At 35.9% G+C, this 13,538-nt stretch overlaps 2 protein-coding genes across 2 annotated transcripts; both read left to right on the forward strand.

The window, feature by feature from the left end:
* Positions 1-3,355: 3,355 nt before the first annotated feature.
* On the forward strand, positions 3,356-8,958 carry LOC21393105 (autophagy-related protein 9). Its single transcript, XM_010113601.2, has 10 exons — positions 3,356-3,778; positions 4,266-4,920; positions 5,040-5,360; positions 5,882-6,104; positions 6,340-6,519; positions 6,612-6,818; positions 7,098-7,175; positions 7,263-7,333; positions 7,478-7,588; positions 7,902-8,958. Exons 2-10 carry the CDS (start codon positions 4,340-4,342, stop codon positions 8,743-8,745), a joined length of 2,616 nt encoding a protein of 871 aa, XP_010111903.2. The 5' UTR covers positions 3,356-3,778; positions 4,266-4,339; the 3' UTR covers positions 8,746-8,958.
* A 553-nt stretch (positions 8,959-9,511) lies between these two features.
* On the forward strand, positions 9,512-12,123 carry LOC21393106 (protein KINESIN LIGHT CHAIN-RELATED 1). Its single transcript, XM_010113602.2, has 2 exons — positions 9,512-11,269; positions 11,799-12,123. Exons 1-2 carry the CDS (start codon positions 9,585-9,587, stop codon positions 11,998-12,000), a joined length of 1,887 nt encoding a protein of 628 aa, XP_010111904.1. The 5' UTR covers positions 9,512-9,584; the 3' UTR covers positions 12,001-12,123.
* Positions 12,124-13,538: the final 1,415 nt, after the last annotated feature.

Below are 13,538 nucleotides of genomic sequence, written 5' to 3' on the forward strand. Positions count from 1 at the left end.
AGTAAAAGTAAGCTTAATTCTAAATGGTGGTATATATAGACAAATAGCTAAGCTAACTCATCACTAATTAAGGCCCTCTTAATCAAGCTCTATGGACTAGAATTTGATTAAAAAATGCTTAGTATGGCTGGTCATACCTAGTGAGAAGAGAGATAAAATTTACACTTAATGATGCCCTTGTCATATCAAGGTTAAACCTTTGTCTCCCAAAAATTCATTATTAAACTGATTAAACTTATACTGACAGTAATTTTTATATCAATTAACAGGATAAATAATTTCCAACGGTTTTCAGTCAACTGTTTAAATCACAGTTCAACACTATATTCGGAAGAAATTAATACCGGTTTAGATTTAAAATTGCGTAGATTATTCAAACTGTTTCCAGACTTTAAAATTTGTCTTAAAATAACTTAAAATCGGAGTTTAACATACGTGTCTTAAACTCTCAATAAAACATAATAACCGACGGTGTCAATTTCTGAGCTCGGCTTTACAGTTTTACTAAAAACGCGACTCGCGTAACACCAATATTACTAATTGGCAATTAAGGATTTCTTTAAATGTTATAGTGCTTCTCATAGTACTGCTAACACTGTATAATAATCATGAACAGAATTACGAGTCATAGTCAAATCAAAAATTTATCCCGTCTTAAATTGCAGTGAGGATTATCAACCAAGTCATAACATAAAAATGTTTGACACAAAATTTTATGTAGAATTTTAATTACAAAACATATTATCATCCATGAAATCTATGATTTAACATTAGGATTTTCTCAATTATTACACAAATCTTTTATAATCCAATCGAAAACTTCAAATTGGATTAGATTGAATTTGACGGATCAATTAGATTGACGGATTCTGTAAACACTCCTAATTAAACCTCCTAATTAAACCTCCTAGTGTCATTGTGAATATACTCGATCTATGTAACTGTGTTATTTGGAATGCTAAAACAGCCATGATAAATCGTCTTTTTGTTATCCAAGAGTGATGTGTTTCAAAGAAAACTACAAAACAGTGATACGCTTGAATGAGCAAGGAAGTGATACCAAACCTAATTACGTTTCAGTTTAAAGAACTGCATATATGCCTATTATGCTTGGGATGAAAAATAAAATGAATGTCCACAAATTATGATATGTGTACATAAGTCTATATAAGGAACAAAAAAAAAATGATACATCCGTAATTATTATCTTAATAGTTATAAAAATGAACAAATTGACAATATTCCCATATTAGAAATTCTTTAATTGTTAGTCTAAAAATTGTTAATGCTATTTTCAAAAGAAAATGACAAATATTTCTCAAAATGCACGAGTCTTTGACTTTTACTCTTTACATTTAGGGCATGTTTTCTTTGCATTAAATGGAAAGGGGAAGTAAGTAGTGATTCCATTCCCATTTAATAATAATGTATTTACTTACAAAATTAGTAATATAAATTTAGTGAGCCCACACAATATGGAGAATGAATGAAATAAAGGAATACCAATCCTTGCACGCCTTTTAATATTGACTCATTGTCAAATGGAATGAATGTTAAATTTACTTATCTACTATTAATAAATTACTATACAATCAATAATTATTTAATTTTAGTGATTACATTAACATTACTATTCCTAATTTTAGTAAATATAAGAAAGGGAATGGATTGTTTCTCATTACACAATTTAATGGTCAAGTAAACACATTAAAAGGAATAATTTAATCCTCTGGCCTCGTTCACTTCGGGAATTCGAGTTTTTAATTCGAACTGAGATGTGACATTTTATGAGAACTTTTTACTGTAGCATAAAAAGTTAGATGTGACATTTGCTGAGAACTTTTTACTGTAGAAATTTAAAACTGAAAACTCGAATCGGTAAAATGAATGAGGCATAAGTTTACTTTCTTTTCCAATCTCATTATATTTTTTTACGGTTTAGTAAACGCGCCCTTAATTAATACCCTTTAGTCAAAAAATCATATTAATCAAGAGTAAAGGGTAATAATCTTAAAATAATGAGGATTGAAGACAAATACCCATTAAAAGTGTATGGTTCAGGATTTTTAATTATTGATTAATAATCTTTTTAGTCAAATAACTATACTATTAAAAGGGTATTAATCAAGAATAATGGTAAAAATCTAAATCCATGTACTCTTAAACGTAAATTATGTAATTTTATTTAAAAATAATGCATTTAAAGGGTGACTTCACCAATTTTTTCTATTAGGTAATCTTGATAAATACTCTTTAAAAGTGCATGAATGATAATTTTTACCATTTATTCTTACTTCATAACTTTTTAATCAAATAATTATATTAATAAAAAAATATTATTAAAAATAAGAAATAAAAGTCGAGACCACACGCTAAATTTTCCATTTTTTCCAACCTAATTTTACACTCAAACTGCGGTTGACCAACTTACGACTCAATCCAGAGCCCAAATATGGGAAAGAACGAATTGGGTCAAGCCCTTAGGAAAATGGGCTCGCAAGACTCAGGTAAGGCCCATCTTCATCTGATTATCCTTAGTTTGGTCGCGTCGCGTGGTGAATGAAACCCATTCGATTTAGAAGAGTATAAAACTAGGGCGGCAATATGGGTCACGACATGACTCAAAAACGATATAAATTTTATGGGTTAAGGTTGAGAAAAAAGAAGTTTGAGTCAGAATTGGATCGACTTGAAATTGACAAGAAAAACACAGGTCAATTTCGGGTTGGACCCGCTTAATCCGAACACGACACGAAACTCGTAAAAAACTAAAAAATACATATATTTTTCATTTTATATTTTAAATTTTATTATGAACTTGTGATATCATGATAGTTATACTTAAAATCTTATATTATTATTTGCTTAATTTCAATGTATGTTATTGTAATTTAGTGTGTTATGAATTTTAAGTTATTTCTAATATGTAAAAAACTAAATAAAAGTATACAATTTTTGTGTCAATTTCAGATTCACGGGTTAATTTCGTGTCACGGGTCATTTTCGAGTCGTGTCGTGTCAACTCGTAAAGTGGTCATGTCGTGTTCGTGTTGCGATTTTTAAAAAATTTTGTATCACGGGTCGTGTTCAGATTGATTGTAAATTTAAAAAGAAACGATCAAAATACGACACGAACACAATACGTGACACGAATCGCTACCCTATATAAAACCCATTAACACTATACACTTCAGCGGACAAAAAAAAAGAAAAAAGAAAAAAGAAGAAATTAAAAAAAAATTAATTAAAAACGATTACAACTAAACGCCGTCTTGCGTGTTAGTTAATAACATTTTTCTCTTGGGGCTTTAAACACAGGTTTCTTCCAACTTTCAAACGCATTAAGAAGAGAATTCACCCAACTTCACGTCTTCCTCCAAATTTTAAAAAAAAAAAAAAAACAGAGAAACACAAGAAAAGCGATAAAAAGCACTGAAACAAAACATATTTTCCTCTTTCTCTTTTCCTCTCCCAGTCGGAAATATATAATTTTTTCTTCTTTTTAAAAAAAAAAAAAAAAAAGAGTAAGTTGAGAATATTCCTCTTCTTCCACGCAACCCAACCTCCTTTCTTGGGTCTTTCTCTGGTTTTGATCGAAATTTTTATCTCCAATTTGGATTCAAACCCTTTATCACTCAGTCTCTCATCGTCTAAGATCTTCGGTTTCGGAGCTGAAATCGTTAGTGGGTATCTCCAAAACTCGCAGATTTTCGGCTTACTTTCTTTCTTGTCGGCGAAGTGATTGATTCACGCCTCTTGTTTTTTTGCTTCGTTGGAGGTAAAGTTTGTCCTTTTTCTCTCTATTTTTCGTGTTAAAATCTCTTCTTTGAGAAATACACGATTGATTTAAAAAAATTTGATATGGATTTTCTTCAACCGTCCATTTCTTTGAATAATCGTTCTCTTATCTCTATTCTTCTTATTTAAAGAGTTCCTTGGGGTTTCTACTTTCATAATTTATTTATTTTTTGGACTTGAAAGAAACAAACTAGTTCCTTAATCAAATGGCTGCGCTTAAGTATTTGTAATCATATGTTATGGAATAGTTGTTAACACTTCCTCAAAGTATGACATAGATTATTAATACATTTTATTTCTTGTGAATTGTACGAGAGGTCTTATATAGTTGCATTGTGTTTTTTGATGCATCTAGATAACGAAACAAAAATTCTCTTATTGTCCTATTTCCAGTTTGGTTCAATTGATTAGTTATGTATAGTTAGTTTGTTTTTTTGGGGACTTATTTGATGTTGTTCATCCTTCAGAGATTCGCTTCGAATTTTTATGGTTTGGTTTGGGGAATGGACTGGCTGTATTTGACCACAGTCAGTCTTTGTAAATGATGTTCAACGGGTCAAAGGGTGCCAATTCTCGCGGCATATTTAAGTGGAAGTGGCATGGACAATCATCATTGTCAGAAGGATTACTTAAGGATGTGCCTCCTGAAATTGAACTTTCTGACTACGGAAGGATACTATCGAGTCCCGGTAGTGAGAGCCCTTCGGGGCTTCTCAATGGCGAGAGTTTGAATGTGGAACCGATTGCTGATCTGGATCTGTTCTTTGAAAGGCTCTACAGCTACTACTGCGAGAAAGGGCTTTGGTGTATTATCATAAAATGGATAGTTGAGCTTCTCAGCTTGGGTTTCACCATTTGTTTCTCAGGGTTTTTCTTGTTGTATGTCGATTGGAACGGTCTTCGTAATGCCAAATGCGGGATAAATGCGGTTGAGTCTGGAATTAAGCCCTGTGATCTTGCCAAGGAAGCACTTCATTCGCACCCACTAACCCCTTTAACACTTTCAAAAGCCATCATTGTGGTTTATTTGGGTATATTTTCCATTTATTGGGTCTTTTGCTTTTTGAGATTTTTTGCTCAGTTAAATGAAACCCTCGGAATCCGTCACTTCTATTACAACAGGTGTGTGTGCGATCATGATATACAGCCCTTTTACGAATTAGAAGCGCTATTTTTTACATTTTAGTGTAGTAAGATTTTCTCTTTAAGAAAATGGCATGACCAAGGTTGTATTCCTGCAGTCTTCATGTTACAGACAATGAAATTCAAACCATGCCGTGGGCAACCATTCTTGAAAAAGTTGTGCAGTTACAGAATTCAGAACGGCTTTGTGTGGTTAAGAATCTCTCTGCTCATGATGTGGTGATGCGGCTTATGCGAAAGGAAAACTACTTGATTGGTATGCTCAACAAGGGACTGCTTGCATTTCCTATCTCGCAGTGGGTGCCGGGGGCGGGTCCAACTGTCAAATTTCGCTCAAATGGAAAGAGGCATCGTCTCATACTGACCAAGACCCTCGAGTGGACCTTGAATTGGTGCATCTTGCAGAGCATGTTTGATCGGTATGTTGAGACATGAATATACATGAATTTATGGGTATCTACAGTCATATATTGTGAGTTCTAATTAATGCTTATAGTTTTCTCCGTATGTTCACAGGACATAGATGCCATATTTATAGCTTGCATACCTCATTTATCTTATAGAAGATTTTGAAGAAAGCGTACAAAGTTGTCAAACTTCTAACACTGTAAAAAGCTGTAGAATAACGCGGAAAATTGGGTAATTAACAAAGACATATTTTTGTCAAACCCTGTTAAGTGTTAACCATTGTTTGAACTTGACATTGGCAGTGATTTCTTATGAGAGCTCTCTACATTGTATTATAATCCGATTTGGAATAGTAAACAGGGATCTGAGTTTTGAATCCCATGACTTTTGTGCAGAATTTTGTTGATCCCAGTGCCTGTTCACATATTCACAAACATTGGAGAATTGAGAACATTGCTCTGCTGAAAAACTTATATGTTTATATATCTGTAGACTTTGTTTTTATTGGTTCTTTTTTTTTTCTTTTGCACAGAAACTTCTGTGTTAGAAGGGATTTCATATCTAATCCAAGAACCTTAAGGAAAAGGTTGATGGTAGTAGGTCTCACTATGCTAGTTCTTTCACCATTTATTGTCATTTTCATGCTGGTGTATCTCTTCTTGAGGCATGCTGAGCAGTTCTATAACCATCCAAGCACAGCATCATCTCGGAGATGGTCAAATTTGTCAAAGTGGATTTTAAGGGAATTCAATGAGGTAATAATAGTTTTTCCTTTTGTTTTTTTTTTTTTTGTTCAAGTTAAGCACTTTCCCTGGCCTAAAGTGCCTTCGGAGGGTTGTTGCTGAGATTCATTGTATATTTGGGATCTTTACGGTGATAATCAAGTTTTCTGGTTTTGCTTTATGGTTTGTTTGTTTCTTAGTTGATCTTTATTTATTACTTTATTGTTATTGTCTTTGTTCATAAATGCTATCGATGTGCGTGTTGCAGGTGGACCATTTCTTCAAGCATCGAATCAATAGCAGTGTTATACTCGCATCAAATTACTTGAAGCAATTTCCTTCTCCCATCATTTCTATTATTGCCAAGTTCATATCTTTTGTTTCTGGTGGCTTTGCTGCTATTCTGATCATCATCGCATTTCTTGAGGAATCCCTACTGGAGGGTCATGTAATATGCCTGTGGTTGCTTGATAACTTTTCAACTACTATATGACTGAACAACCCCACTTTTAATTACGTGTTTAATTTGAAATTTTGCAGATATTTGGTCGCAACTTGTTCTGGTATGCTGCTGTTTTTGGAACTATAACAGCTATTAGCCGGGCTGCTGTCACAGATGAACTTCTGGTCCTTGACCCGGAGGGAGCCATGTCTATGGTGGTCCAGCATACTCATTATATGCCAAAAACATGGCGTGGCAAAGAAAATACCGAGATGGTCCGCATAGAGTTTGAAACACTGTTTCAGGTCCGGCTTTTAGTGGTTTGTTTTAAATTTTCAATAAATATGGACTTGACTTATATGAATGGTTAAAGTGAAGTAATTGGAGCTTCCGTTTTTGTATAGTATAATTGGTCTCTGTATATCTCTGCATTTCAAAAGTCCTACCTAGCTACTTCTTTCTGCTAGTGTTTGCATAAAAGGAATTGTGTTCACAATGTTAGTTGGGTGGCGCAAATGCGTTCATGTTTGTGTTTAGCATTTTATTTCTCATGATCAATTTTTTCTCTTATCTAATTAATGCAGTATACTGGAATGATGTTACTTGAGGAGATGGCCTCAATTTTCCTTACACCATACTTGCTTTTATTTGTTGTCCCGAAGGTATCAATATTTAAGAGTTTATTTATTTCAACTTTGGAGCATTGAAATGGTAGTTCTCATGTGCTAATATGATGTTTTATTGTGCAGCGAGTTGATGATATTTTGCAGTTTATCACAGATTTCACGGTGCATGTGGAAGGCGTTGGTCATGTTTGCAGGTCAGTATCATCTTATTCACCTGTATAATTAATGGATATTGATTTTGTCACCGGTGATCAGTGAGTAGTGATCTTTCATCCCCTCCCAGACTTTGACAACACAGCGCGTTATATTTATTTGTTATTTGCTTTTTTCTGTGGCAGCTTTAGTGCCTTTGATTTTCAAAAGCATGGCAATAGCAATTATGGATCGCCTTACAATGCAAGTCGCGCCGAGAGGAGTTCTCAGGGGAAAATGGAGAAATCATTTTTGAGGTAATCTTCTTAGCAATGATGGGATTAGCTTATTCTTGGAAGATATTATTGACATTTAATTTTAAGGCAAAGTAACCTTTGGCTTTTTTCCTTGATATCTCATTACCGCATATTTTGCCTTTAGTTATCCAGATCTACTTCATTCTGGAACCGTCCAAAGAAGGGAACTGGTTTCCACCATTTTTCTGTATCATTTTTTGCTCTTTTGTCAAAGAACAGTTTCTATTTAGTACATAAAAGCCATAGGCTTTGCTTCTAAACGCTGGTATCATTTCCTAAGCTTATTTCTTATGGACCATAATTTTCGTTGCAGCTTCCAGAGTAGTTATCCTTCATGGGAACCAAATGTGGAGGGAAAGCAGTTCATTCTAAATCTTCGAGCTTTCAGGGAGCAAAATTTGCAGGGGCAGGTCTCCCGACCTGTGTATTCTCCTCCGAGAATCTGGCGAGGGAGCCCGAGTTTGAGAGGTCACGGAGACAGACTCAACATGCTATCCACAGAAATGCCGCCACAATATAGCCCTGGAACCGGCTATCATTTGGGTTCTCTCTGGCTAACTGATGCAGATCAAAAGAATCACCCCTATCTTCTTGATTGGTATTACACCTCATGGCAGCACCGTCGGACTACGTACCCAAGAGACATTCCGGAGGAACCAACTGAAGCGACCGAGCAACAGTTTGGAGATTACATGATTCCATCCAACTCGACACAAAATGATGCAAGATACAAAGATTACTGGGGAGACCAACATTATGATCATCGCTCACAATCAAATCTCGGGGCCTCGACGTCAACCCCTTTCTTCAGGGAGAGTGTTCTTCAGAATCAGGAATTCGGCAATCTGGCACACCCACCAGCACGGAGTCACTGGTGGGCAAGAAGTGGTCCAAAAGGTGCACACCCACAGGCCAGTTTTCTCGAGCCTCCTGATTTCAACCGCCAGGCTTCCAACAATTACCACGACAATTTCTCGGATAGAAGCTGCTCGGAGGAACAAGAGCAACACTTGGACTGGAGAAATTCCGGCAAGTTGTCCCATTCCATTTATATGGACAACTTGGATACCGGAGACTTTAACCTTCATTTCGATGATGTTTATAGCAAACCTCCAGAAACTCCCAGAGTAGATCCGGAAGCCCCAAGCTTTGTATGACCTTTTAAATTTTAATTTATACGCTTCCCCTCTTCGGTTTTTTCAAGAGGTTGTTGCTCTTTAGGTACTTTGGTGGGTATGTGCATGGCATGGGTTTCCTTTTGCAGTACTGGATTTCATGTTTATATTCTATTCATTTAGGAAACAGGAAACTCTTGGCATTCTTTGCTGTATATAAAATTCATCAATGCCTATAAATAGACTTTCAGCTTTGATTTCTGAGGGTGGACCTGGTTCCAAAACAGAACCTGGCTGGGAAGATCCTCCAAAACTGTACAAACCAATTCCAGGTTATTCATCAAGTCAGACTCTTGTATATATTGCTTAGTTTGGACTTGTCTCTTTCTTCCTTTTTATTTTTTTTTAAGTTTAGCACATTGTTATAAATATGTGTGGTGTTATTGTAATCCATTTTTTTAGCACTCAATTTACAACGAAAATTAAGAGATATGAAAAACAAACTTTTTTTTTTTTTTTACCGATTAGCTGTTGATTTTTTTTTTATCCTTAATCACAAAATCGACTGATGAATTTTTAAAATTAATGGAAGTAAACGAAAGAGCACTAAAAATAACCAACTTTGATTTCACATGATCATTAACGGCAAAATTATATTTCAAAATATTTTTGTCAATTGAGTGTTTTTTTTTTTTTTGGGAACAATTTAACTTGTTGAATGCTTAACTTTGTCTTGCGACTGGAGTTGACTCTTTTCTCCCCTTTTTTTGCGTTATTTAACCGAAATTTACCGCCCGTCGTAGGGTTTTGCGAAGGGTTTAACACACGACGAAAGCTTAAGCAACTTTCGCAAAATTCTCCAGAATTCTCTCAAATCCGCCATGAGAAAAGCTTCAATCTCCGTTCTTTCACATCTCTCTCGTCACCGCTTCAAATCCTTCACGTCTATTCTCTCCAGAGACTTCATTCCCGATGCCTCCTCTTGCTCTTCATCTTCATCTCCATCTTCTCTTCTCTCATCGACCCATCTTAAACCCTGCACAAAAACGCATGGCTTATTCTTCAAAACCAGACCATTTCAATCAAACCCATCTCGGAATATCGACACCATAGCCGAGAAATCACCTCAGAACTTGTCCTCAAGGCAGAGAAAAGCCAAGGAAAAAGCTGACCTAGAAGAAGCTTTCGAGTCCGCCAAAACCCCCGACGAAATGCTAAGGGCCTTCAAAGCCATGGAAACTATTTTCGAGGAAAAAGAGCTTGGCTTGGCTTCCTTGAAACTTGGCCTCAAACTTGACCAAGAAGATGAAAACCCTGAAAAGATTTTGTCTTTTGCTGACAGAGCCCTCAAAGCTTTGGATAAGGACGGTAAGCCCTCTTTGCCCGTTGCCATGGCTTTACAGTTATTGGGTTCTGTTTATTTGAGCTTAAATAAGTATAATGATAGTTTGGGATACCTTAGTAGGGCTAATAGGATGTTGGGTAAGTTAGAGGAAGAGGGTCTTAGTTCCGAGGATGTCGGACCAGTTCTTCATGCGGTACTCTTAGTTATGGCCAATGTTAAGATGGCTATGGGAAGAAGAGAAGAGGCTATTGAACATCTTAGGAAGTGTTTGGAAATTAAGGAGAAGACTTTGGGGGAAGGTAATGTGGAACTGGGTCAAGCGAATCGGGATGTGGCGGAAGGGTATGCGTCAGTCTTGAATTTTAAGGAGGCGTTGCCTTTTTGTTTGAAGGCGTTGGAGTTGCATAAGGAAGAGTTGGGGCAGAATTCGGTGGAAGTTGCTCATGATAGGAGGCTTCTTGGGGTAATTTATACTGGCATGGAGGAGCATGAGAAGGCCTTGGAGCAAAACAGACATTCGCGCAGAGTCTTGAAGAATTGGTGTCTTAGTTCTGATTTGGTTTTTGCTGAGATTGATGCTGCGAATATACAGATTGCGTTGAAGAAATACGATGAGGCTATAAATACGTTGAGGGCCGTTGTTAATCAGACAGATAAGGAGAGCCAGACTAGGGCGTTGGTGTTTATTGCAATGGGAAAAGCGCTTTGTAGCCAGGAGAAATTCGCAGATGCAAAAAGATGTCTGGAGATTGCCAGTGGAATCCTTGAGAAGAAGGAGAGGAGTTCCCCGTTGGAAGTTGCTGATGCCTATGCTGAAATATCAATGCAATATGAGAATATGAACGAGTTTGAAACTGCTATTTCGCTGTTAAAGAGAACGTTGACTCTACTCGAGAAGCTTCCACAGGAGCAGCACACGGAGGGAAGTGTTTCTGCCAGATTAGGGTGGCTGCTTCTGTTGACTGGAAAGGTCCAACAGGCTATTCCTTACTTGGAGGGTGCTGCTGAGAGGTTAAAAGAGAGCTTTGGTTCCAAACATTTCGGAGTTGGGTATATCTACAACAACTTGGGGGCGGCATATTTGGAACTAGACAGACCTCAATCGGCCGCACAGATGTTTGCAGTTGCTAAGGACATAATGGATGTCTCTCTTGGCCCTCACCATGCAGATTCAATCGAAGCATGTCACAACCTCGCAAAAGCGTACGGTGGCATGGGAAGGTACGAGATAAGTACCTTTTTTTTTTTCAACGTCATTACTAATACATGCTGCTCTTATTAATTCACCTTTTTCTAGTTCATTGCTAACTTAAGTTGCATTAGCATTGTGAATCTGCTTCATAATTCATAAACATGTTGTTTGTTCAAATGCAAAATATTTCCATCCTTGGGATGTTTTTGTTGAAAAAAGAACGTATGTTTATTTGTCCAAGTGCCATGTAAATTAGAACCTATATTTAGTTGTTTAGATTCCATGTCAGTTAATAGTTGATTTACCAGGAGGATGGTCAGCACCTTGAAAGTTAATCATCGTTCGCCTATAGTTCTCACTAACGAAAAAACTTTATTCATTTAACTCTGATGCTCCATGGAAATACGTGGATGTGCAAGCATATGCCATCCTTATGTGGCTATTTGTCACGATGAGTTGATGTGTTAAATTTGTTAGCTTAGTCCTATGTTATCTTTTTCGGTTTGGCTGCTTGGCGCAAATCTTTGCAAATTGAAAGTTGTATCTTGGATTTTGCAGCTATGAATTAGCGATCACATTCCAGCAACAGGTGGTTGATGCTTGGGAAAACCATGGACCAAGCGCTAGAGATGAACTGAGAGAAGCCCAAAGAATGCTTGAACAATTGAAGAAAAAAGCCCTTGGAGCTCATTTAACTGATGAGCTTCCTACAAAGGCCTTGCCCTTGCCCCAGTCTAGTGCATCTGCCAGGAGATCATAACCTCATGTTCCCATTATCAGAAGTGACCAAAAACAATGTTTTTTTGACTTTGAAACAAGTTGATCTACTATAGTAGCAGTTTCTTTTTCCTTTAAATGAACACCAATACAGAGGTTTTTGGTAGGATCATACTAGAAAGTGCTGTTTTTTTTTATTATATATATATATATATATATATAGAGGTAAGGTGCCTGACCGGAACGGTAGTTGTATAATTCTACATAAATCGTGTATATTTACATGTAAAGTCCTGTATATTTACATATAAAGTCGTGTATATTTACATGTAAAGATGTATATGTTTAAGTTTTAAGAAACGACAATGTATATTAATCCTCGAAACATGTATTTTTTATAGCAATTAGTGAACGCATAGCATAAAAATATGTATATTGACTGATTTGTTGTATTTCATGTTAAATATACACGACTTTACATGTAAATATACACGACTTTATATGTAAATATACACGATTTATGTAGAATTATACAACTGTCGTTCCGGTCAGGTAAGTGCTTGATCAGAGACAATTCATATATATATATATATATATATATATATATATAATAGACAGCATAATTATGGTTTAAAATACTAGATTGGCTGTTCTTAGTTTTGGTTTTGGAATCTTCCTATGTTTCCTAATTAGTCATGTACCAAGGATTTCCTCACTAATAGTATGTCTGCATGTTATGTTTTTACTTGCGAGACGGTGGTTTTCAATTAGCCTGACAGGTAGGGAAATCCCCGTTTGAGTGTAATAATTAGACTTCGTATCCACTTCGAATATCTTGATGATGTTCACATTGAAAGAGGTTATAATAATGATGTTGGCTCTGCTCATGCACATTCCTTTTGCTTATATTTCCTTTGTAATGATTTCTCCTTACAAATTAAGCAATATTGGCTTTCTTCTTTTGCTTTTGCTTTTCCCATTCTGCCATTCATGAATGATATCAATGTCATAAAACCTAACTAATAATGAATATTGGCCAAAAAAAAAAAAAAACATTCTCTGTTGTGCTAACTTGTTGCAAACTGTGAAAGTAATACGCCACTATTAGACTTGTAAAAATGATACTTGCAATGTTTCACCTAAATTCTCATAATTGCCCCAAGGAAAAAAAAAGTTCATTCCCAAGAATCTCTCTCTCATGTTTTCACATTTTGGTTTGGAATTGGGTCTCTCTGTTGTGGCTGCTTTTCTACCTCATGTTTTCACTCAAACTCCACACAGAAAGTAAAGTGGGAAGTAATAATGCTCATTCATTGAGAAAGAAGCCAACACCAATAGATACAATTTTATCAAACCATAGCAGTCCAATTCATAATTCCCAAACCAAATCCTATCCCTAAGCAAAAACTCTCCGCCTCTCAACTCTTCTCATTAAGTTTAAAATTTAAAAAAAAAAAAAAAAAAAAACTAAGTGAATGCTATACTCGCTTGGTTCATCTTATGCAAATATCCACACTGCCTAAAGAACAATTCCAGCATTCAACCTCAAAACTATGAACTAAAAGAACCCCAAGTCAGAAA

The sequence above is a fragment of the Morus notabilis genome, unplaced genomic scaffold, assembly GCF_000414095.1.
Source record: "Morus notabilis unplaced genomic scaffold, ASM41409v2 Scaffold40, whole genome shotgun sequence".
NCBI lineage: Eukaryota > Viridiplantae > Streptophyta > Magnoliopsida > Rosales > Moraceae > Morus > Morus notabilis.